The sequence below is a fragment of the Piliocolobus tephrosceles genome, chromosome 6 (assembly GCF_002776525.5).
Source record: "Piliocolobus tephrosceles isolate RC106 chromosome 6, ASM277652v3, whole genome shotgun sequence".
NCBI classification, from domain to species: domain Eukaryota; kingdom Metazoa; phylum Chordata; class Mammalia; order Primates; family Cercopithecidae; genus Piliocolobus; species Piliocolobus tephrosceles.
The window spans coordinates 73,267,556-73,294,175 of NC_045439.1; the positions used below are offsets into that span (position 1 = coordinate 73,267,556).

Genomic DNA, 26,620 nt, shown 5'->3' on the forward strand with positions numbered 1-26,620 from the left:
CCTGCCTCAGCCTCCCGAGTAGCTGGGACTACAGGCGCCCACCACCTCGCCCTGGCTAGTTTTTTGTATTTTTTTTAGTAGAGACGGGGTTTCACTGTGTTAGCCAGGATGGTCTCGATCTCCGGACCTCGTGATCCGCCCGTCTCGGCCTCCCAAAGTGCTGGGATTACAGGCTTGAGCCACCGCGCCCGGCCGGAACTTCAGTTCTTCAACACGGTAATAGGAAGTGAAATAATCAGATCTGGATTTTAAATAGGTTAATTTGATAGGAGGAGCATGGAGGAGGATGAGCTTAAGGAAGATGAAAGTAAGAGTCCAATTAGGAGGCTATGAAGAGAAGAGATGATGGATGTCTTAACTAGTAGTAGTGTGTAGATGATGAGGAGGAAATGGATTTGAGAAATATTCAGAGAGGAAAAACTGTTAGGAATTAGAATTGATAGAGGGGATGAGGAAGAGAAAATGTTAAGTTTCAAGGTTCTAGTTTGAGTGACTACATGAGCGGTTCTTCTGCCAAGTGAGCTGGGAACTAAAAATTGGAAAAAAGTTGAAGGTGGAGGGATGATGTATCCAATTAATTATGAGCTTAAGGTGCTCATAGAGCTTCCATGTAGGAATGTTACTGGTTTTTGGAGACATGGACCAGACACCTAGATTTGGGATCATCAGCACGAATTATCAGAAACCATGAGAAAGATAAGATTATCTAGGGAAAATGTATACAATAACCGAAGAAATGTTAGAGAATGTCACCTGGGAAATAGCAATATAAAAGGAAATTATACGAGAAGAAAAAAAAGTAAATTCTATAATTGAGACTAAATAAATACTAGACAGGTAAAAGGAAACCCAGGAAACTGGAATCAGGATAATCTTGATAAGAGGATGATTGATACTGTTAAGTGCAGTAAGAGTCTTATAAAATAAGGACAGAAAAGAAGTTATTGGACTTGACAAAAAAACATCATCATGACCTTAGCAAGATCAATGTTAATAAAGTGACAGGAGTTTTCACTAAGAGGAAATAAGATGAAAAGTGAAGAGGTGCCAGGGGACGACCAAGATAAAGTAGGTCAAGGCCAAACCTTGATTGGTACAATATCTGGCCAAGGAGTTTGGATTTTCTCATGTGAACTATATGAAGTTACCTGAGATTTCTGCAGAAACAACTAGCATTATCAGATTAATTTGAAAAGATGACTCTGAAGTGGTATAAACAAGGATCCAAACGAGTGGGTAGTGGAAGCAGAAAAGCAATTTAGGAGGTGTAGAAGTGAAAATTGATGTTCCTGCCAGCTTCCAATATGAATGACCACTTCTCATACCACAGTCAGAAGGAAAAAAACACTTTGCACCTGGAGATAATTCAAATATCACAGAATTACTGTCTGCTTCTGATCTCTAAAATACAAAACCTTGAATTTTTCTGAAGTACCCAAACTTTCTAACAAAACAATTTTAAGCCTAATTTTGACAATGTTGTAACTGAAGATTTCGAATGATCTCTGAAAATATAAAACCAAGTGGGAAAGTTGCTGTTCCCATCATGAACAGCGTGAGAACACCAAGGAAACTAGGTAACCTTAGTAATTGCAACTTAGTCTTTAAATACTTAAGCTTCTGTTTTGCCAATGTTTCTGAAGTCTAATGTTCTCTCTGTATTTGTTGTAATTAAACATTTTTTTCCTTTTCTATTTTTTTTTCTTTAAAGTCACAGAGCAGGTAAGGTTCTCAAAGACTGGAATTCAGGCAACGTATCTTTAGAGACTCCTTCTTAACCATCTACCACAGTATAGCTTCTCTTAATTTATCCTCCTCACTGTTTCTTTTTTTTTTTAATTCTTTATTTTTAATTGACAAATAAAAATTACATGTTTATCATGTACAATAGGTTGGTTTGAAATATGTATACATTATGGAATGGCTGAACCAAGTTAATTAACATTTCCACTACTTCCTATACTTATCTTTTTTTTGTGGTGAGAAAACATAAAATCCATTCTCTTTTCAAGAACACAATACATTGTTATTAACTATAGTCACCATGTTGTAAAATGAATTTCTGGAATTTGTTCCTCTCATCTAACAAAAATTTTGTATTCCTTGACCAATAGCTCCACAATCTGCCTCCTTTCCCTAAGCCCCTGGTAATCATCATTCTGCTCTCCATTTCCATGAATTCTAGTGTTTTTTTTTTTTTTTTTTTGATGCCACATATAAATGAGATTATGCAATATTTGTCTTTCTGTGCCTGCCTTATTTCCCTTAACCATAATATTCTCAGGGCTTAACCATCTTGTTGCAAATGATAAGATTTCATTTTTTTTTTTTTTTTTAAGGCTAAAAGTATTCCATTGTGAGTGTATACTACATTTTCTCAATACATTCACCCACTGATGAACACTTAGGTTGATTCCATGTCTTAGTTATTGTGACTAATGCTGCAATGAACATGGGACTACAGATATATCTTTGACATAATGATTTTATTTACTTTGGCCCTCTCTCTTCAATATTGTGTATTGCTTATATACATATCTATTCTTTCTGGAATGTGTTTTGTTTATGCTTTGATAACTTTTGAAAGAAAAAAAGCACTGTGTTATGATTTGTTTGACTTATTCCAAAATAACTTATTTAATGATATTTGAAAGTATTATTATAGGTTGATACAGTTTTACATTATATACTTTAAAAGTTATGCAGTTTTATTTAGAAAAAAGAGAAATATAAATAATTATTTAGTTTATCAAAGAACAAAAAACAAGTTGAATTATCTTTCTTCTTAGTACTTAAGGTGACAAAGAGACTCTTAAATCAACGATAGGCAAAATTTGAATCAGCAAAGTTTAAGATATATATCTAGCCCGTATTTAGCAGTGTTTCCTTGTACATATTAATTGACCAACAAACATTACTTAATTAAAACAAATTAAGGTAATATGAACCAAAATATAAACTAAAGGTATTTATGTAGAGTTAGAGAATACAGGACATATGCTTGAGCATGACAGTTTATAAAAACATCCAATGATGTTGTGAAAACGTGGCGGAAGTACCTCGCAGTTAACACTATAATAACAATGGGTACTTTGAAGGCGAATAATATTCTACTTATAATCAGTATGCTGAAAGCAGCATTTTAAATTTTCTAAAGCATTAGGCAAGTATTCCTCTTAGAAAGCTGACAGAAATATTTTACATTTTGATTAAAATTTAACTGAGATGATTTCTGGGGTATGATGGATGGTAGCTAGCTGAACCTGATTCAGTCCCTCTAAGCATCCCATGGAAACTTCCGAGAAAACCAAAAAGGATGCAAAGTCACAACAGTATTGGAAATTAAGGTTACCAATCAAAGATTTCCCAGTTTCTGGAAGGAACTTTTTCTAACTTTAGGTGGCTGGCTAGACGGGGAACTATTCAGTGACTGCTAGTGTATAAACTCCTAAAACACTAACCTGACCAGAGAGGAATGGGAGGGTATTTCTAGAAACCTTCCAATGTCTGCTCCCTTTATCAGAGATCTGGGTCCTAGACTGCTGCCAAGCAAGGCTATCAATCCCTCCCTATTTCATGCTAATGGACTTCCCAGGAGGTAAAGCTGTTTCTCCTTTCCCACACCTTCTCACTCTATATCCATTAAAGAGTTTAAAACTCCCAAGATTCTAATACTGCCTGTACAATAGGGAATGAGCAATGGGATGTGAGGCTACTTAGAAGAAAGGGCTGGAAGAACGCTGGGAACAATATACCCTGGGGATTATGTAGAATCTTTTATGCTCTGCTTTTAGCAAGACAAAATGTACTGGTTGTTTACATTGTTCAGAAAAAGAAATCTGCTTAGAAAACCCACAAATAAAAGCTAAAAAATATTTTTCCCCAGTCTAAAAGAGTGCTTCATTTGAACAAAGAAATAGCAGAAAGTGGAAAATTTTTAGGGACTGGTCTTTTGGTTTAAAGTTTGCAGGTGGATGCTGACAACATCCAGGTGGTCAGCAAACATGTAATCAAAGAAACCCTGTAAGTTGCCAAAAAAAGCAGGATAAAAACATTTTACTATCTCAGTACACACACACGCACACCAAACACAAACAGATATGTGTATATGTCTACATGAAAACACAAAAACAAACACCAAGCAGAAAATACTGCTAAATTATATGATCATACTGTTATCTCTGGGTGGCATTATACATTTGTGTTATTTAAAAAATGTACATCGTGTATTTTTAAATGTAGCATTAACGCGTTTTATTACGCTAACCAGAAAAAATACATAAAATATACATCTTAAATTGTGCTAATTCAAATTTTGCCTTTTGTTGATTTTAAGTCTCTTTGTAACCTTAGCACTAATAAGATAATTTATAATGTTTTTTATTCTTGTTTCACTAAATTATTTATTTCTATATATTTTCCTTTTGAAGAAAACTACATAACCTTTAAAGTATATAATGCAAAATTGTAAAACCTATCATATTTTAAAATACCACTGAACAAGAATTTTGTTGAAGAAGTCAAACAAATCACAAAATGACTTTTCTCTTTCAAAATGTATTACTGACAAGTAATTTCTAGTTAGGCGTACATGTCTCATGATATAATAAAATTACTGTAATTTGATACCAGTTTAATTTTACTTAATAAAATATATCAAGAATTTTAAAGATATTAATGAAATTATCTTGGTGCATAAATTCCTAAGGCAAAATAAAGTTGTGAGAATGGTGAATATGTGAAAATCAAAAAAGGCTAATAAGAAAAACCCAGCATTTCACTTCATGCTACTTTTCTTTCCACTAGATATTTTATTACCAATTTCAATACAAATTAGCATTACCATAGTGTTTTTCTTGTGAGCTAATTAATCAGCAAAACTTTTGTTGTTTGATTGAAAGGAAATATAAATATGTCAAAAATTTAAATATGACTCATAAATTTAGTCATAGTTAAATTAAACACTTTTTAATACACCTAAAGATTAAAGATACAATACCTAGGAGTTGTTGCCACCTCTTAGAATTTATATTAAAGTGATCTTCTTAGAAATAACTAGTGACTTGGGATTTAAACAAACAGTTGAGAGCCAAGATTATAAACTTAGTCATTTGATACTGATTTTACAAAATAAAATGCTGAAACTGAGCAACAGAATTTTCAGGTCATTCCAACGAGTATAATTTTTTCCCCAGTTTGGTAAAAATACCTATCCTTTTCTAGAAACTGTGATTAAAAGCATGCCAAATTAAAGAAGGTAGTTCCCAGTACCAAAACAATAGTCTATGTTGAACTTGCCTTTTCATGACTCTAAACAGTAAATGATTAGGCAATTGATATGATAAAGATGGTAGTAGTATACATCAAAGTACACATTTCTTGGATGGTTGAAGGAAAAAAGAAAAATAAACAATTCTTAAAAAAGGAAAAATAAAGTATTAGTGGCTACGTTTCTTTGAAACCTTGAAGAAATGGTCAGCAAAGTGTGTGTGCATGTGTGTGTGTGTATGTAAGTATACATATAGTACGCGGAGGGATAGAAGGAATCTGGGTGGCCAGTTTAGAGTTAAAAGTACCAAGGCATAAAGACGCTTCATGCTAAACCTAGCCCTCTACTGTGACCTTAAAAAGTAACTTCATCACTTCTAGATTCAGTTTTTCCATCTGAAAAATGAAAGAATTTTTAGAAGATCCAATCCTTACATGCTCGAACATGCTATGCCTTTCTGAATATAAATAACATGTTGGCTGCGTCCAACTACATTCATCACTTCTCTCCACCATCAACATTTGATTCTATTGCAGCCAGGAGTTAGGAAAAATAACAAAAAAGCACTGGACACAGAAGTCAGCCTGAGGCAATCTTTGCTCTTTGCAGAGCTTTCAGCTAATGGGCTTCTACAGGATGTTCAGTTTGGCAAGATGTCCGCCTCCGAGTTTGTGCGGGTTCTCTCTTTATGTGTAGTTACAGCCAAAGCAAACTTTTTCTTGCTTCTAACCATATCCATTGAAAATCATTTACTTTTATCAGCTACAGTTCGAATACTACTTAAATTATTCTCAGGGTGGAAATAGGATTAAAAGTACAACTAGTAATTAAAAATGACTGACTCAGAGGTGCTGCAAACCACCTCTTCAAAAACCAGAGAATGCATCTTCAAAAAAAAAAAGGTAAAAAAGTACTGTTGTAATCTCTGGAAATGTTTAATATTCTGCCCTAGAGACATGATTAAAAACAATGGATTATTAACATTAAAACACTTTACTTTTGCAAGTAAATGGTGTTAGTGTCAGAAGAATTCAACAAATGGAATTTTAGTTCCATGGGAAAAGTTCAAGTAATAAACTCTAAAATGATGATACTTATTGCAAATAATGAAACATGGCACTGACATAAAAATAGACACATAGATTAAAGGAACAGAGTAGAGAGCCCAGAAATAAATCCACACATTTACTGACAAATAATTTTCAACGAGAGTGCCAAGTGCACACAATGAGAAAAGGATAATCTCTTTAATAAATGATGTTGAAAAAACTGGATGTCCACATGCAGAAGAATACAATTTGACCCACCCTTATCTCACACCATATAAAATATCAACCCAAAACTGATTGAGGACTTGAATGTAAGACCCAAAACTATAAAACTACTAGAAGAAAACATAGAGGAAAAACGGCATGATATTGGTCTGTGTAATGAGTTATTAACTATAACCTCAAAAGCACAGGCAACAAAAGCAAAAATAGGCAATGGGATTGCATTAACCTAAAAAGGGTCTTCATAGCCAAGGAAACAGTCAACAAAGTGGGGAGCCACCCTACAATGTGGGAGAAAAAAATTACCAACTATACATTTAATAAAGGGTTAATATCAAAAATATAAAAGGAACTCAAATAATTAAACAGCAAGAAAATAAATAACATGATTAAAAATTGGGCAAAGGATCTGAATAGACATTTCCCCAAAGAAGACATACAAATGGCCAATAGTACATGAAAAATATTTAACATCACTAATCATCAGAGAAATGCAAATTAAAACCACAATGAGCAATCACCTCACTCCTATTAGAATGGCTATTACCAAAAAAGGTAAAAGATAACAAGCCTTGGCAAGGAGGTGGAGCAAAGAGAATCTCATACACTGTTTATGGTAATGTAAATTATTACAGTAATTATGAAAAACAGTAAGAAGCTTCCTCAAAAAGTTAAAAATATAACTATTATACAATATATTATTTCCACTACTGGGCTTATAGCCAAAGAAAATAAATCAGTATGTCAAGAAATATCTGCACACCCATGTTTATTGCAGCATTACTCACAATAGCCAAGATATGGAATCAACTTAAGTGTCCACTGCCAGGTAAATGGATAAAGAAAATGTATATATATACAATGGAATAGTATTCAGCCATAAAAATGAAGGAAATTTTGTCATTTGCAACAACATGGATAAAAATGGAGAACATTATGTTAAATGAAATAAGCCAGGCACAGAAAGACAAATACCATATGAACATCTCCCTCATATGTGGAATATTAAAAAAAACAAAAAAGAGGAACTCACTGAATTAGAGAATAAAATGGTAGTTACCAGGAGCTGGAGTTGACTAGCAGGGTGAGTGTTGGGAGATGTTTGTCAAAGTATAAAAATTTTCAGTTGGATAGGAGGTATAAGTTCAAAGTGTCTATTGTACAGCATGGTGACAATAGTTAATAACAATGCATTGTATTCTTCAAAAATGCTAACAGCTTAGATGCGTACTCATGACAAAAATAACTATGTAACGTAATGCATATGTTAATTCGCTAGATTTAATCATTTTACAATGTATATATACTTCAAAACATCATGTTGTATATAATAAATACATAAAATTTTATCAATCAATTAAAAAAATTAAAAAGTGAATAATGAGGTAGTTACTGGCAAGTTTTTGGCTAAAGCAACTGCTACAAAGTTATTAACCATTAGTTGTCAAAATATTATTGGCCTAATATGTATTTCAAATAGCATATCTGGATTAATGTCACTTGCTACTGTTGAACAAAAAAATAAAACAATCCTCTAACTCACATGCCAGTTCAGGGACAGGTGTCCAAAATCATACTGAACTTGTGGTTTTCAAAGAATAGAAATGCTTTTCATCTAAAGTTTAAAAATAATCAATGAACAGAAAAGGAATGTGATTGGAAAGAAGTACCAAAAGGAAGAATATGATTCTTAGATTGTTAGAAGCAATTTCAGAGATACTATGCGAAATGAAAGGAAAGACTATCTGCATTTCTGATGTTACAAATACATTAAAACAACTTTCATCACATTTGCTCCCCCAAATTCAGCTCAGCATTCTAACTTATCAATGATAAGTTAGAATTTCATTCATTCTTGTCACAAAGATGACCCAAACACTTAAATGTCACTTCTCCTTTGACCAAAAACATCATAGATTCTCAAAGATGCTATGGGTTGCTAGAATGCAATTATGGAGATTTTGAGTACAAGGGCAACGGTGTGTGACTGGAAAATAAATAAAAGGCACAGATTTTAGAGGAAGACAGAAGATGAAGGACAAGTAAGGGTGGGACCCTCAGGCTGCCCATCAGCTTTCTCTGACACTTCTCATCTGTGCTTGGATTTGCTTCCTCTATACTTAGGCCCTTCCAGCCCCCATGTTTGTTATTATTTAATTTTTCCATTCTCTTCCCCCTAAATCAGGAACTTACTAGAAGCAAGAGCTATCTTTTACTGCTATTTCCCCATTGCCTTGTGCTGTGGTCTGAACAGCTGTGTTCATGAAAAACTCATCTGTTGAAACCTATGACTCAAGGTTGTAGTATTATGAGGTGAGGCTGTTGAAAGGTGATTATGTTATGAGTGGGGAGCCCCTCATGAATGGGATTTTAGTTGTCTTATAAAAGAGGCCCCAGAGAGCATTCATCCCTTTGGCCATGTGAAGCTTGCACACAGTGAAAAGATAGCCATCAATGAACCAGGAAATGGCCCTCATGGGACACCGAACCTGATGGCACCTTAATTTTGGACCTTCTAGCATCCAGGGCTGTAAGAAATAAATTTCTATTGTTTATCAGCCATTCAATTTATGGTATTTTTTTGTAGCAGCCTCACAGACTAAGACATTCTATGTAAGTCCTTATACTTACATACTCAGAAAATGTCTATTGAATAAATTAATTTCGTCTTCTGGAATGTGGGGCTCATGGGAAACTAGACTGACTTTTTGTTCACTTCTGTAACCATAGAAACATTTCTGGCACATGATAGGCACTGAGTAAATATTTCTTAATTGAGTGAAAGACGCCGTTAAGTAGCGATCTTTTTTTATAAGTAGACTCCTGGCTCAAGCAGTTAAAACAGACTGGTGACTTTAAAGTAATCTGTATCCAAACAGTTCTCATTTAAATATAAGTTAGATAAAGATGGCCGATTCAGGGTCCAGGGTGTTTGTTAAGCACATCAAGGTAAAAACCACTGACCTAATGCTTTCCCCTCCTTTGGTACTATAGAGGCATAACCATAGCCTAACAGAATCTCAGACTTTGTGAGACATCTTAACCTTCATGTTACAATAAATGACTAATTAAACACTCAAGAAAATGTATTTCCTTGACAGAAATAATCTCCAGAGGATGGTTTAATCCTTAATGACTGATATAAAATTCCCCAGATGTGTTCAGCTGTGAACAATTAGTCTGTCAAAACACTATTAGAAACATATACAATGCATATATTGATGAAAAGCATCAGCTGATGAAAAGCATCAAGAACTCCCAAAATATTGATGATGGAAACAAGTTCTATGCCTCACCCCATGATGCAAAATATGTGGAATGGTGTGTTCCTTAGAGAATGGGAACAGCCTCTCATTCTTACTGTCATTAGTTAGGAAACTATTTTAGATGGATGGTTGCATTTGCCATGTGGGAACAAATTCTTCAGGTCCTTGATCAATCACCTGTCCAAACAGAAAAATTGTAATCCCTTTCCTTCTGATGCATGCTCCAGAACAAAGGGTCATTTTTATTTAATGGGTAGGGCTAATAAATGGTACCCTCACAGAAAATATTATGTGGAAAGAGGAGTGCTTTATAGTAAGCTGGAGGTAACCTGGAGCACTGGGATGTTCAGTCCTAATGCTCAGGTTTACCAGCAAAATAGTTTCAGACTCTTTTGTCTGATGAGAAATTCACAAGAGAAAAATTCAATAGTGTACTACCGGACTATGACTTAAAACATACTTCCCCTTATTTATTTCTTCTCTAAATCCATCTTCAAAGAAATGGGAGTGTGCTCAAAAGAAACCAAGAAATCTGCAATAAAAGAGGAAGATTATGAAGTTACCTGGGGATCTGGCTAACCCTAAAGAGTATTTAAATATCAAAAGAAAGTACAATTTGATTTTTGTTTTTGATCAAATGGTGTCTAGGAAAATCCACAGAATTAAGGAGTTTTGTCTTTTTTGAAATTGGTAAGGTATGCTTACTACACAGACAAGACATCGTTTCTTCCTCGTAGCTGAGTTTTGCAATTTTGTTTTTTTAAGAATTAAAGGGAACTAATTCTGAGACAGGCTTCAAATGTTGTGTTCTAGGTTTTGTTGTTCTTTCATTAGTTGGTTGGTTGGCTTTCCGGTTACTTTTATTGTTGTTCCCTGACACAAGGTTTAAGAACAACAGAAAAATACTGATTCATTAGTCAAGCAGTTTAAATTAGAAGATAGATTTATTTACAAACAGTTTTTTTTTGTTTTTTTTTTTTTTTTTTTTTTTTTTTTTCAGTTGAGTTAGTCCTTGGCCAGCAATAGCTTAGGGCTCAAGTTACAGTTCAATTGCAAAAGCATCATTTTAAAAATATGGTGGAAACTATCTCTGAAAGCTGTATTTCAACTCCTGACTGAAGAAAAATGTCAATACTCTGAAACTTCCTCAAATTTTTAAAAATGATCAATAAATGTAGTGTGCTCTCACCCTCATTACAACATAAATGGTGACATAGAACCCTCTATCAGCTCAATTAAACTTTTCATTTTCACTTTGTTTTTGGCAACTGAAAAACTCGGGCATCTAGAAACATACTAGGAGAAGGCAAAAATAAATGGAATTCTGATAAACAACTTCTGCCTCTGATTCACTCAATTGCAAATATGTATTGAGTTTCTATCATGCAACAAGAACTTCTTGTAAAACAGTGATGAAAGATATGATTCCTCTCTTCAAAATTTCAATTTGTAAGTCCTGGAATAGAATTCAAGTGTACTTCTATGCTGTTCCATTCTATTATCTTTCCTGGATATAATTACAGATTACAATTACATTAACAGATTAAGATAAAATGAGTACATGGATATTTTTGTATAAAAACAGTAATTTCTAATAACTAATGAATACCAATAAATAATATTGGTATTCATAAAATCTTTATTGGTACAACAGAGATTGTATCTATGTTGATAGTAATTTCCTTAGGATTAATCAGATTGTCAACAGAATTTTTTTCTTCTGGCAAAGTAATGGAAAATTTTGTACTGCCAAAGCAAAAGTTACACCAAAGTTAATTAGACAAGGGAATTTTTATTAAGGTTACTGCAACAGGGACAAGATCAGGCAAGGGCTTTAAAAAAAAAAAAAAATTAAATCTCAAAGGAACAGAGAAAGAATTTACAACTGTAAGTTTTCTAAAGTAAACACTCTAAGGGAAAGGAGGTCAGGGGCCTGTGGGTTTAGGTCATTTGGAATCTGCAGCAGCTGGGAGAAGATGGACCTCAGGGCAATAGAGGCAGAAAGAAGCCTATCTAAAGTTTTGCTAAGCTGGGAAAAACATTAGGGTTGTCATGGTAAGTATTTAGCACTAAAAAAAAACATGTGATACATAAAAATGTTTTTAAATCAAATGTATAACCAAAAGTACACATAATCTACCACATTATTGTCACTGAAGTGTAATTGTCAATGAATCACAAAGCCTAAGGCATTCTTTTTCTTTATTTCTATCTGCCTTGTTTTCACTCCTTAGACCAGTGAATCTATAACCCTCAGGCCCTCACGCCAAACCCTGACCAAATCCTGAGTTTCTGTTTTTTAAAGTAAAGTTTTATCAGCACACAGCCATTTCCATTTATTTACTTCATCTCTATGGCCGCTTCACATTAATACTGCAGAGCTAAGCAGTATAACAGAGACTGGTACAACTACAAAATATTTACTATCTGGCCCTTTACAGAAGAAAAAAAAAAACCAGTCCCTGCTTTTAGACAGTTGTCTAGTGTGAACAGGAGTTTTTGCCTTTCCTGAGTATTATAAATACAATAAGACTCAATTTACCTGCAGGTCACTTACAAATAAATATCGAAAATATTTTTGAAAAATACTTATCTTTTACTTAGATTGAGAGGCAAGATTTATCACATTCTACAATGTAATAAAATAAGGAAGGGCTAATTCTCCTCTTTTCAACCACCTACGTGATATATACTTAGCATTTTTCTATATTTACATGACTATGTTTCTTAGAACACAGAAAAGATGGAAATGAATGAATCTAACATCAGCTTCCAGAGATATTTTGGAATAAATTTAACTTAATCTTTTCTTTTAATGGGATTCTATCCAGCAGCAGGTTGTTTTGATTTTTTAACCTACATTTCTTTAGGCAAAACAATTCATTTCCCTTAGACTGTTCATCATAGTTGCATTTTAATTGTGCTGTGACTTTATACTAGGTGTTCTGAATCATAGCCTTTGGCATGGGATGGAACAGATGTCAAAGTCATGGACTCCCTGATGGTTGATCAATTATAAAACAAGCTCCCTCCAAAATAGTGAGCTCCCTGTTACTGGATGTGGACAAACAAAGGGATGGTGACCATCAGTCAGGGAACCAATCACAAAGTTTCCAGATTTGAGAGGGAGGTTCAATCGGGTGATCTCTAAAGTTTCTTTGTTTTCATGTCTAAGAATCTATATATCTTTATTATTTAGCATAAGGACATTCTATGCACAATTTCTCTATCAGTAATTATCATTCATGCTTACATTATGTTGTTCTAGAAATATGATTAGAGATTCAGGGCTATGAACAGCAAACTTTGAAAAGAAACACTGATAGCACTGAATCCATCAATTACTTTGGGAAGTATGCCCCATCAAGCTACCATTGACTTTCTTCACAGAATTAGAAAAAAACTACTTGAAATTTCATATGGAATAATAAAAGAGTCAGCACAGCCAAGACAATCCTAAGCAAAAAGAACAAAGCTGGAGGCATCACATTACCTGACTTCAGTAACCCAAACAGCATGGTACTGGTACCAAAACAGATATATAGACCAATGGAACAGAACAGGGACCTCAGAAATACCACCACACATCTACAACCATCTGATCTTTGACAAACCGGACACGAACAAGCAATGGGAAAAGGATTCCCTATTTAATAAATGGTGTTGGGAAAACTGGCTACCCATATGCAGAAAACAGAAACCAACCCCTTCCTTACACCTTACACAAAAACTAACTTAAGATGGACTAAAGACTTAAACATTAAACCTAAAAGCATAAAAACCCTAGAAGAAAACCTAGACAATTCCATTCAGCACATAGGTATGGGCAAAAACTTCATGACTCAAACACCAAAAGCAATGGCAACAGAGCCAAAATTGACAAATGGGATCTAATTAAACTAAAGAGTTTCTGCACAGCAAAAGAAATTGTCAAATCAGAATGAACACGCAACCTACGGAATGGGAAAAACTTTTGCAGTCTATCCATTTGACAGAGGGCTGATATCCAGAATCTACAAATAACTTCAACAAATTTGCAAGAAAAAAGCAAACAGCCCCATTACAAAGTGGGCAAAGGATATGAACAGACCATTCTCAAAAGAAGACATTTATGCAGTCAAGAAACATATGAGAAAAAACTCATCATCACTGGTCATTAGAGAAATGCAAATAAAAACCACAGTGAGATACCATCACATGCCAGTTAGAATAGCGATCATTAAAAAGTCAGGAAACAACAGATGCTGGAGAAGATGTGGTAAACAGGAATGCTTTTACACTGTTGGTGAGAGTGTAAATTAGTTCAACCATTGTGGAAGACAGTGTGGCGATTCCTCAAGGATCCAGAACTAGAAATACCATTTGACCCAGCAATCCCATTACTAGGTATATACCCAAAGGATTACAAATCATTCTACTATAAAGACTCATGCACCTGTATGTTTATTGCAGCACTGTTTACAATAGCAAAGACTTGGAACAAACCCAAATGCCCATCATTGATAAACTGGATAAAGAAAATATGGCACATATACACCATGGAATACTATGCAGCCATAAAAAATGATGAGTTTATATCCTTTGCAGGACATGGATGAAGCTGGAAACCATCATTCTCAGCAAACTAACACAAGAACAGAAAACCAAACACTGCATGTTCTCACTCAAAAGTGAGAGTTGAACAATTAGAACACACGGACACAGGAAGGGGAATATCACACACCGGGGCCTGTCAGGGGGTGGGGGGCTAAGGGAAGAATAGCATTAGGAGAAATACCTAATGTAGATGATGGGTTGATGGGTGCAGCAAACCACCATGGCACATGTATACCTATGTAACAAATGTGCACATTGTGCACATGTACCCCAGAACTTATAGTATATTAAAAAAGAAAAGAAAAGAAAGAAAGGAACACTGATTTTGGCCCAGTCTTCATTCATTATTAAGATGATTGAAATTGACTGATTATCTGGGCCAGTATCTATTCAGTTCACATGAAAATGAGATCTTGTTGTTAATATGAAAAAAGTCATCTAATATATGCATATAAATAATTTGCATATTACACCTGATATATATCTGAACCACTTGCACTTATAAACTTAGACCAGTTCTCAAAAAGTAAATTATGGGGAAGTAACGAATACTTCTGTTCATTGCTAAACCCTTACTGAAATTTGGTTCTAAATCCTCATTGAAATTATAATAAGTCAGTTCTGTGGCATCACATTTTTTATACGGTTTGGGTTCTATGAGTGCTAAATAAATCTTTGTTTTACTGAATTAGCAGTACTGCTATAAATATGAGAAGGAAAGACATATTCTAATATTTGGAACAAGACATCATACTAACTCTGGACCTCTCTCTCTCACTAATAGGCTTTGTGACTTTGGACAAACCAGGACTTTAGTTACCTCAGATACGGAATAAGTCATTGACTCTCAAACTTTGAAGTATATGAGAATCACCTGGAAGACTTGCTAAACCATAGGTTGCTGGATTCCAGCCTCAGAGTTTCTGATTCAGTAGGTCTGGGATGGGGTGGATAATTTGCATTGCTAAGTTGCCAGGTGCTGTTGATACTATTTGTCAAGGAACCACACTCGGAGAACAGAACAAGGATTGGAGGATGGTGGTAGTGAATTACCAAGTCATTAATACTTTACAGCTGTAAGAGTGAGTAGTCAGCATCAAACATGCACAGTGAAATATAATCCTCTTTTTAATCAGTTTCATTTGAATTAGAAGTGAGATGAATGCTCCTTTCTTTCTTTATATTTTAATAGAGATATTGACCAGGTAAATGTTCTGTAGTACTTACGTCATAGCTTGATAAATGGATTCAATTCCATAACGCATAGCAAATTCATCAACTATTTCCTGGGAAGCATCATCAAAGAAAACCTTCCAGGCTTCATCCCCTTTGACTTCTGGGATTTTCACTCCACCATTAGATTTCACTTCAGTCAAGTAATGGAACAGATTCTAAAAGCAAGTGGTTTTTAATTGTTCAGTGATTCCTCGGAATAGGCCAGAAATATTTGACTAAAACTTTCAGTAAAATGCACTTGCACTGTCATTGCCTCTAATGTTTCATCAGCATCTGCAAGCAATAGGAATACCTCGAATTTTTATTCTAACTCAATTCATCTTTTATGCAAAATCTGCTTTGATTTCTGCCTGGGTAAAAGCACTGATATAAATATGGGAAGAAAGGACATAGTTTGATATTTAAGACAAGATGTCATAATAGCTCTGGATGGGTCTTTGACAGTAACAGGCTTTGTAATCTTGTCAAGGCTTTAGTTTCCTCAGCGAATAAGGCATTGGTTCTCAAACTTTAAAGTATACGAGAATCACCTGGAAGGCTTATTAAAACACACATCGCCGAGTTCCACTCTCAGAATTAGATTCTATTACACTGCAGTTGAGAGGTTAGTTAGAGGTGTCACTGGCGACTCCCTGACACAAATGATACTTGTCTTACATCAAAAAATATGAGATGAGGCGGAAGAATGTACCCATATTCATGTCCAAAGTGATAAAGTACCTTCCTAAGGTACTTTAGGCAGTAAAGTTGGGTTGGTCTATACAGAATCAATGATTCAAATATTTTGTACATACCAAACCATTTGCAGAAGGAAGTGTTTTTGCATGAAATCATTTCTACATGATAGAGCATATTTTGCATTCAGGGATTCTGAGTAAATTATGGTGCCCTGGATGAATAATGTGATTTTGACTATGTTAAGGCAAAATTTAGCTATGTAAATGATACTAAAGGGTTTGGGCTGCAAAATGGTAAGAGTAAGGGCAATGAAATGAGGCTGAAAAGTGAATGTTGAAGAATTTTGGAGTGATGAAATTACTACTCTCAATTCCTTTTTGCGTCTAAGCTTAGCAACTGCTACTTTGATGAAGCCAGGGTAAACTGAAGAACTTTTTCTCAGATTTCAGTTCTTTCTGGTTCTTGGGCCAGTAGAAAAGACTCTGTAAAGTGAAGTGTACTGCTATGTCTCTGACTGTACACACACTTTAAGGCCAGAATTCTTCATCATGCCAGTTCAAGGGATTTCTTTTTATTGGTCTGAAAAATGAACCATCTCTCGTGAAGGAATGATATCACTGACCACAAAACTGTGATTATGAAATAAACCTAGGTCGTATACCTAATTACTGTGTGATATTCACACAATTTGAACACTGTTTCTCATTTCTTTTTTAGTAAAATGGGGTATATTTAAATGCATAAATTTTCATGAATATATTTAGAAAAAATAATATGCAAAAAAGTAAAGCTACCTTTCAGTTGTCTTTTTCTGAGGAAGGTACTTTGTTACTTTGAAAAACATGAAGAAGAGTACATTCCTCAGCTTCCCCTATTTGTTGATATGAGGCAAGTATTATTTGCATCAGAGAAAGTCTCCAGTGACACTTCTAACTAACCTCTCAGAGACAAACATTCGATAGAATCCCAAGATGATTTACCTGTGCTTCTATACTGAGACACAAAAGGGAACTGGTGAAACTGTGCTTTTGATTGACGTTGGATGGTGTTTACCTCTCTCTAAGCCAACTAGGCCCTACCTTTTGGGTGAGTAACCACATCTTATTCTCTCCATACTCACATGTTTGTGGAAAGAAAAGTTAACATGGAAGAGTGTGCAATATGTATGAAACAGTTTGTTGTACTCAGAAACAGGAAGAAAAGTTAACTGCTTATGACATTGGCTCCCAAAAGCCATTGAAACAGCACCACATTTTTATGTTTCTAGTTATAAAGAGAGTCCTAATTAAATCTTCAATAAAATCTGAACTCTAACTCAGAGTTCTCAAAACACAGTTATGATTTGATCCTCTCCTGCATTACCAAACTACTGCATATTTAATGCTTCCAAAATACGTGGCATGACTCATTTCTTCAATCAATATTTTTATTACTCTTCTTCCCCTTTGGAAGAACAGTAATTTTTTTGTATCTACTTATGCATTATCATCTTACTGCCTATTCACACCTGCCTCACAGGCTTGTTCTAAACTCTCATTAGATGACAAGTTCATCAGGGGTAATACAATACATAGAATTTATGATATTATATCGCCTGCTGTGGTATAGAGTCAGAACTCCAGGAACCACTCTACAAATTCAATGATTTTTAAAACCAAATATTCTGTTTTCGAATCCATAATCAAGAACATTTCTTATATTTTGTATTAGTAAAATTCCATTTATTTACCTCATGTAAACAGGTATATTGAATATGATATGGAGCAACCTTCTCTTCTCCTTTTATCTCCACATTGATTTTCAATCGTATGGCCCCAGATACAGCTGACTTATCTGTCCTTTTCTCTGATAAAGCAAAAAAGCAATTTGTCAGTCATGTCTGACAATAATGTTTTTCTCGTATGACCTCTCAAAAGCTTAAAAAAAAAAGACTTAAGTAGCTAAAAACTATTTTTCTGAGTCGGAGTTGCTTGTTAAGTAACCATAATGAGACCACATGTGGTAGCTCTTGCCTATAATCTCAGTGTTTTGGGAAGTCAAGGTGGGAGTATCACTTAATGCTAGGAGTTTGAGACCAACCTAGGCAACATAACAAGATCTAGTCTCTACATTTTTCTGTTGTTGTTGTTAGGCAGGTGTGTTGGTGCTTGCCTGCAGTCTTAGCTAATTAGGAGGCTGAGGGAGAGCATGTCTTGAGCTCGGGGTTTGAGGTTATACTAAGCTATGATCACACCAGGGCACTTCACCCTGTCTAGCATAGTGAGACCCTGTCTCTATTTAAAAACAGAAAAAAGTAACCATGATTCCCCTAAATACAATTTAAGATATTTGCCTATTATGTTATTGTAATTGTCAATTGTCTTATAGATATTCCAAATAAAAAAAAAAACTAATCAGAAGACCTTGCCATTCTCATATATATTTCTGTGTAGTTGATCAGTTTATACAATGAAATTAAATAAGTTATTTGGCAATCAAAATTAAGAAAAATGGTGTATAAATAGGAAATCATTTTGTCTGAAAGCTATCACTACTTGGTTTCTTTTCTTTCTGTACTTGAAAAGATGAGCCAAAGTTCTGGTTAATTAAAAAATGTTGCTAATAGTTTTCATTGTCAGTGATTTATAAAGACAGACAGTCTATAACCTAGGCTAACTTATAAGTGTTAGACTGTTTATTTGAATGGAAACAATGTATAGTCAACTTAGCCATAAAATGTGTGTATGTGTTCAGTATGAACTGATCAATAGCTCTGAGATAAATAAAGGCATAAACTTCTAGGCTGTGATTGTAGCAGGGAGGTCCTAAGTTCACGACCCATTTCTGGCAATCTGACCCATTTCACAAATGAAAATAGGATTTAGGTAAGTGACACAAAGTCAGTGTGGAGGACCTTAAATTGGCCCTCTTTCTAAACATAGTTGTACCTTTAGCCATATAAGGTGCAGTTAAACCATGAAGATGACGTCCCTCTTATGGAACGTCTGATGACTTTTCACTTTTATTCTTTAATAGTCATTTGTGTTACAAAGATTCTTCCCTTCTAAGTGCCAGGATCATAAGCGATTTTCCTCCTGGCTGAGAGGGAATTGTTTCTCAACAAATATTAAAATTCTCTGCTGGGGCCAAGAGAAATGCAAGACCTAGGGTCTTTTTCGTCACATACCTCTTTTCAGAACTCCAGGGGAGATTTGTTGGTTCTTTGATTTTTGACTGTTATCATCCCAAAGGATCTTTGGGAAGCAGGCTCCGCGTGGACACCCAAGGCTTTTGGTCAAAACTTCCTTTGTGTAGTAGAATGAATTTTAAGTGATGAGAAAGGTTGTATCAAGAATAGAAACAGGTTATTTGCTTGGATAGAATGTATTCAGGGATTTTACACAAAGCTGAAAAAAGTAAAACCTGTACACACTCTCTCTTTTTCTCTCTCTCTCTCAAAGGTTAAACATCAGCAGTGAGGACAAAAATGTACTGAGGGTGAGTAGGTACAGACTTACAATATTGTGTTTCATCATATTTTCATCTCACAGACTGAAGGACGGTTTCAGCATAAGAGCTGGATGGCTGATTCTACTAAGAGCAGCATACTCAAATTCCTCAGCAAGTTCCTGAATATATACTGGTACATGGTTTTTTTTGGGGGTTCTACTTCTTCTTCTTCTTCTTCTTCTTTGTTTTTTTATTTATATACAAGGTCTCACTCTGTCACCCAGGCTGGGGTGCAGTGGCATAATCTTTTAGTTCACTGCAGCCTCAGTGTCCTGGGCTCAAGTGATCCTCCTGCCTCAGCCTCCAGAGTAGCTGTGACTTACAGGCACATGGCACCATGCTTGGAGAATATTTTTTAAATTTTTGGTAGAGATGGGTCTCCCTATGTTGTCCAGTCTGAACTCAAACTCATGGCCTTAAGCAATCCTCCCTCCTCAACCTCCCAAAATGTTGGGATGACAGGTGTGAGCCACTGTGCTAGGCACTCATATATGTTTTGTTAAAAGAACAAATTGGAGAAATTTCTGTTCTGACTTACAACTTTACTGCCTCAACCCAAGAAAATGTTAACGTATTACAGAAAAAAAGTCCATATAAAGATAAACCTCTTTCATAAAGAAGTAATTGGTGAATGTTCTACAGAGTTAATGGCCTGAAATTTACCCTCAGTTAGTATCTCTATTTTCATATATGAAGTCATTTAATAGTTAAAACAAGCTTTGGGGGGTGGCTCATTACAGGAGAGGTAAAAATTGTACTCCAATACATAAGAGTACCAATCTTCTTTAAGGAAGATTTCTTAAAATAGTTTTGATAATTAGTTCTTAGTTTAACTTGAATCATCTGTGTTTGGATAAATTAAATATCTCTCTTTCATTGAATTATCCTGTAATCTAGAGTTTCATGAATTCTATTTGACCTTCTCCTTTTAGTTTGTCAATTATTTCATTACTAAAAGTATGCAGATTATTTTTTAAAGTCAAAAGCACTTTTTAATTTGTTAACATATATTGGTATCTTAAGTGGTAATTTTTTTTAACCTGAGGAATGTGTCAACTCTTTAACTCATATCCAGCCAGCCCTCAAAAGTTTAATTAAAACACTTTATAGGATATGATTAAGACATCTTCAGATCGTGCCTTTGCAGAAACTGGGGTGACCCATATATTTTTTGTTTGTTTGTTTGTTTTGTTTTGTTTGAGACAGAATCTCACTCTGTCGCCCAGGCTGGAGTGCAGTGGCGCCATCTCGGCTCACTGCAAGCTCAGCCTCCCGGTTCACGCCATTCTCCTGGCTCAGCCTCCCGAGTATCTGGGACTACAGGCGCCCGCCACCTGGCCCGGCTAATTTTTGTTTGTATTTTAGTAGAGACGAGGTTTCACCATATTAGCTAGGATGGTCTCGATCTCCTGACCTCGTGATCCGCCCGTCTCGGCCTCTGACCCATATATTTTTACTACTATTAAATCACCATTGAAATTCTATGTTATTATTCTATTCTAGTAAAAGTTAAATCAAAACTTACCTTATTTACTTTCTGGTTCCATAATAATTTTTTAAATCATTCCAACTAATCACTTTCTCAATATCTTCATCATGAGAGTCCGCATGAGTTCACATATTTACTTGGCTTTGTCAACTAAAGCCTACTTTTATACTATCGTTCAAAAGCAATTCAAAATACATTTTTCCTTCATTGCCAAAATTCCATCAATAGACAAGAAGGAAATAAGTCAAACAGCATTAAATAATAGATTATTTGTTTCCCACGTATTTGGCAAAGGTTTATGAAGCTGTATTTCATGCATTAAATTTAAGAATGCAATAATATTTTTCTCTAAAAGACATCTAGGTAGTTCTTGGAAAGAGTTTTCTCTTTTCACCTCAGATTTATCAAAGTCTTTCATTAGTGTTGAAAAAAGAATAGTCTTTTCTTGTCAATGAAATGAATCATCTAAAGTCCAACAGAATGTCCTGGAAAGGCATTGGTTATTTTTACTTACATGGGAATATATAATACATGCCACAGGTATTCAGGGGTTTTATTTAACTTGTTTTCAAGTAGATAAAAAAATAATCACCTAAGTTGTACCAGACATCCATTTCTCCACTCAAGGTCCTCACTTCTACAATTGTTTGTCCCAGAAAATCATCTGACTCCTTTTTGAAATGTTGCTTGACTCTGGATTTAATATCATCATCTTCATCCCATACTCTGACTTTGATTCGATCTGTGGAGTTATGACACTCACTGAAAATAAATGTGGATAAGTTAACAACCATTGAAAACTGCTCTAAATTGCATCTGATGTTAGTACTTTATTTTCTATCTATTCTAGAAAGGCATAATATACAACATAATAAATGAGATAACCCATTGCATCTATCCATGGGATGTTGCAGGCACACAATGCAAATATACTGAAGAAAAGTTAAATAATGTTAATAAGGGAAAATCGAATCCCATTCCATCCTATTTCCTTCAACTGATTTAGATATAGTCAAATATCGGTCAGAAATCTTTGCTTGTGATATTTTCACTTATGCCATATTTCCTATTGACAATAGTTATCTTGATAAAAATATCCATGCTTGGAAAATTCTTCACCATAAAAATAAAGCTAATTTTATTGCAATGGGAGTTGAGAATGTGGACTTCACAGACTACAAAATGACAATAGTAGTTTTCTGAAGAACGTGAAAACCTAAAACTCCCAGTAAACACCTAAGATAGTATTAAATCAAGTAGAATTAGAATAAAATCCTTCTGATTTAAAGAACAAACTGTACATTCTAGTCCATTGTTAATTTTCAGGTTTCCTCCACCCTCTTTTGTTGAAGCAAGCTACTTAGTATTGCCTACACATATTGCGGACTTTTCTGACACTATGATTTTTGTATATACTCTTCCCTAGGCTTTTCTGCCTGTTAACCAATCAATCTTTAGGAATCAGCAAGTTAACTGATGTATAGTATATCACTTTTCCTACAACTTATTGAACCATTTAGTTATGATCAACTGTGTGCTCCCTGTGTATCTTGTACATGATTTCCTCTAGTACGGGTGCTTTATCTCAGGGTTCATGGATGAGTTCTGAGTATTCTTAAACTTGGATTAAAATACATATATTATATATACACATACACACACAATATATATATATATATTATATGTTATCTATATAATCTATATAGATAGATATAGATATCTATCTTTCTATATAATTTATATCTGTATTATCTATAATTAAGATATATGTATAAACATGTATTTTATGCATACATATATGTATGCATAAAATATATATACATGTATTATACATATGTATGCATAAAATACATGTTTTATACATATATGCATAAAATACATATATAGAGAGAGAGGAAGAGATCATCTTTATATTTTCAATTATGAATATAGGTAACATTCTACAACAGCATTTTTGTCATCAATACAACCACAGATACTTACATATAACATTATAAGTGTTATGAACCTCAAAATATTATTTGTACCTATCATTAAACTAAAACTATGTTTCAATATAATTGATTTAATTCTGTGAATTTTATTTTTTATATGAAAAGGTACATTTTGAAAAGACATCCATGGTTTTCACTAGACTTCCCAACAGGTTCATGGTGCAAAAAGTATTTGAGAATTCCTAACAGTATAATGTCTCTTTCATTAACTTATAAGGCAAAATAATACGGCACATACAAGAATAATATTTGAATCTGACAGGACTATATGCGAATTGTAGCACCACTGTTTCTACTTAACATAGGAGTTTTCAACACAGAGCATTTTACTAATTTCTGGAACATTTTTGGTTTTCACGAACATTCAAAGACAGTACTCTACTGGCATTCAGTGGAACCGGCTAGAGATTTAGACACCCCACTATGTACAGGACAGTGTGCATGATTTAAAATGACCCATTGGGCAATAAGGGAATTGCTTAACTCATTGATAATTATCTTAGCTCAGGATGTAATTATTTTAGGTAGAAACACCATGTCTTTTGCATCGTTTACTAGACACTGAAATGTCCTGGAAAGGAACTAGTATGTCAATCACTAATCAAAGAAGGTTTTGTTGTTGTTGCTGTTAAGAAATTCACCAAGGCTTGTTTTCCATTTTGAAAAATTACATCACCCATGTCGAAACTACACAAAGCATTTGAACTATAATGTTTGAACTATAGTATTTATAGTGTTTGTATCAGTGTGCATTTGAAATGGTCATATTCATGTTAATTCTATCAACTGTGAAAGCCTGTGTCTACTATGTATTCTAGGGTAGTTGTAGCCAAGCCATTGCATGTTAAAATACATATTAGAATACTTTTAGTTCTCCTTCATTTTAGGTTGGAACATTATACTGATTTTTCAAGTTATATCTATATAGGTTAAATCATACATTACTTTGTTTCAGCATAAAATGGGTTATTATGAATTATTTTACATAAAAATGAATTATTGGGTCTGACAGGGTTGAGAACTACTATGTCTACCTAACTTAACTTCTATAAATCTCAGTTACTTTATCTATAAATAACATGGGATAATAACACTTGTCTTAGAAAATGTTTGCGGGAAATGGTAGATAACACCTTATAGCGGTTAGCACAGTGCAGGCAATGTTTGATCCCTATTAGCTATAATATGCCATTATTCCATAAGTTCCACACATTCTTTTTGAAGTTAGAGCCTATGTTTAATATATCTCTTATTGATTATTTCTGTCATGTATCTTTCAACAAATACTCACTAAAGTCTGCAAAGTTTCACCAAAGTAAAATCCCTTTTATATTTGAGGAAAAAATAATTTTGTCATTCTTAGAAATATATTCATAAACATATCTAAGTTTGTGCTATTTTATTAGTAAAATATGGTAGAAATTGTGGGAGAAAGGAAGAATTAATCCATGACATTGTGTCTGGAGCAGCTAACAAAGCCCACTATCAACCATGGAGAGCGGTCAGGCTAGTAACAGCACAGCTGTCTCCCATTGACTCAGAATTCCCCAGATAACTGTATGAACCCACACCTGAAATTATTGTAGCAAGCATAGTTGGATAACCTCTTTGGTAATTTGCCCAAAATTTATATTAAAAATGGCTAACAGTTTAAGTTCCTTGCTCTCAAAAAGAAGAAAAGTCTAAGTAGAAACAAAGACACAACTACTAGTTTATTTCATTCTTATCTCAGAAAAAGACAGAAAGGCATTTCAGAGTAGCAAAAGAGACAGTTGTCATCTTAAACTTAACTCTCAATACATTGCAAATGCAGAAAGATGTCCCTTTTTGTCATTTTTTGATAAATAAATCATCGGAGTTTATACAAGCCCTGGAAGGCAGAGTTCTAATGTATTTTTTACCTGCAAATGGCAGGCACAATAAATAACAAGCTCTAGATAATAAAGATTGGTAAACATTTCTAGAATCTATTCCTTCACAAGAAAAAATATCCTATCTCATTTTGAGGCCAATTTTTTTGAGATTCTAGTTTTTACTATAAAAGCAAAGTAAAAATGTATTAAGTGGTTAAATACACACACAAATAGCAATCCATACAAAATAGTAGTAACTATATGGGTCGATAAACATACACACATGGGCATGTGTCTTTCTACATAATACATATATATGATATAGAAAAAGGAGGGAGAAACAATACTATCTTTCTTTCCAAATTTCTGTTTAAAATAAATGTGATACAAATAGATGAAAGACAAATATAAATGACCAATGATGTGCTTTGTATAAGTGTACTTGCAATTTGCCTTGAGAGTTTGAGTCTCTCTGCATTTCTGATTGACTGGTTTTCTTTCATTTTTTTATTAAAGGAACTTTTTATTTTAGAATAATTTTAGATTTACAAAAGAGTTGCAACAATAGCACAGAGCCTTTCTGTATGCCCTGAACCCTAATTATTTATTAACCTGTCACATTACTAGTATTTGTCACAACTAACATTGGTTCTACTTTCATTCCCCATAAAGACTGGCCAGCTCTTACATTCTTTCTCTTCCAAACAGCTGTTTTTTGAGGAATATTAAGTTTGCCATTGTGTTTCACACTGAAACTGTCAGAAACTTACATTTTTACTTCACAGAGCAAAGGTAAGAGCAGGGCTGCTGTTTCAAATGTTGAAGATTACCTAAGGGTGTCGTGATGGGTTTGAAACTGGAGATTCAGTTGATGATTCTGTAGTGGAGAAGCATCATGTATGGAGGCCCAGCCTCTTGAGCATTCTGCTTCCATTTTGACCAGATCCCTCCTTGTGTTGCTCATCTTCTGAAGACTCAAGTTAGATAACTCACTTTCCTGGATTCCTTTGCAGCTATGTTCCAGGTATTTACCCTGCATTCAAGCAAGGTGTAAACTCAAAGTGGCACAGTGTCCATATCATGGGAACTGCTTTTCCCCCCAACAGTGGATGCTATATAGTACTGTCATACAGGGTTTCACAGTACTATTTAGTCCCGAGGGGCAAAAGAATTGATTGGTGTTTTCCCCAAAGAAACGCTGCCACATAACTTGACCCAGTTTCCACACAGTAGCTTTAGAAGCTGGTACTTTAACCTCTACAATGATTCTTGAGTGACCTAGTAGTCTATAAAGAATCTTTCTCTGCCTAAACTAACCAAAGTGGACTGCTTCGTTTGCAACTGAGAGTGCTCGCTAACATAATAATTGTTAAAGCATGAAGGCAATGGCAAGTAACGGAGTCTAAAAACATAGAACTGACTCAGTGGAAGAGATGCTGGTACACAGAGTGAAGATTTAATCACCTCGGGCTAGAAAGC

At 34.5% G+C, this 26,620-nt stretch overlaps 1 protein-coding gene across 2 annotated transcripts in view; it reads right to left on the reverse strand.

Moving 5' to 3' along the window:
* UNC13C (unc-13 homolog C) overlaps window positions 1-26,620 on the reverse strand; it is a 584,413-nt gene that overhangs the window by 234,675 nt on the left and 323,118 nt on the right. For both annotated transcript variants that reach the window (XM_026447030.2, XM_026447029.1), the window contains exons 10-12: window positions 21,887-22,056; window positions 18,046-18,161; window positions 15,630-15,793 (exon numbers count right to left, since the gene is read on the reverse strand). In XM_026447030.2, coding sequence (XP_026302815.1) covers window positions 15,630-15,793; window positions 18,046-18,161; window positions 21,887-22,056 — 450 coding nt within the window. The remainder of the gene's footprint in view (window positions 1-15,629; window positions 15,794-18,045; window positions 18,162-21,886; window positions 22,057-26,620) is intronic.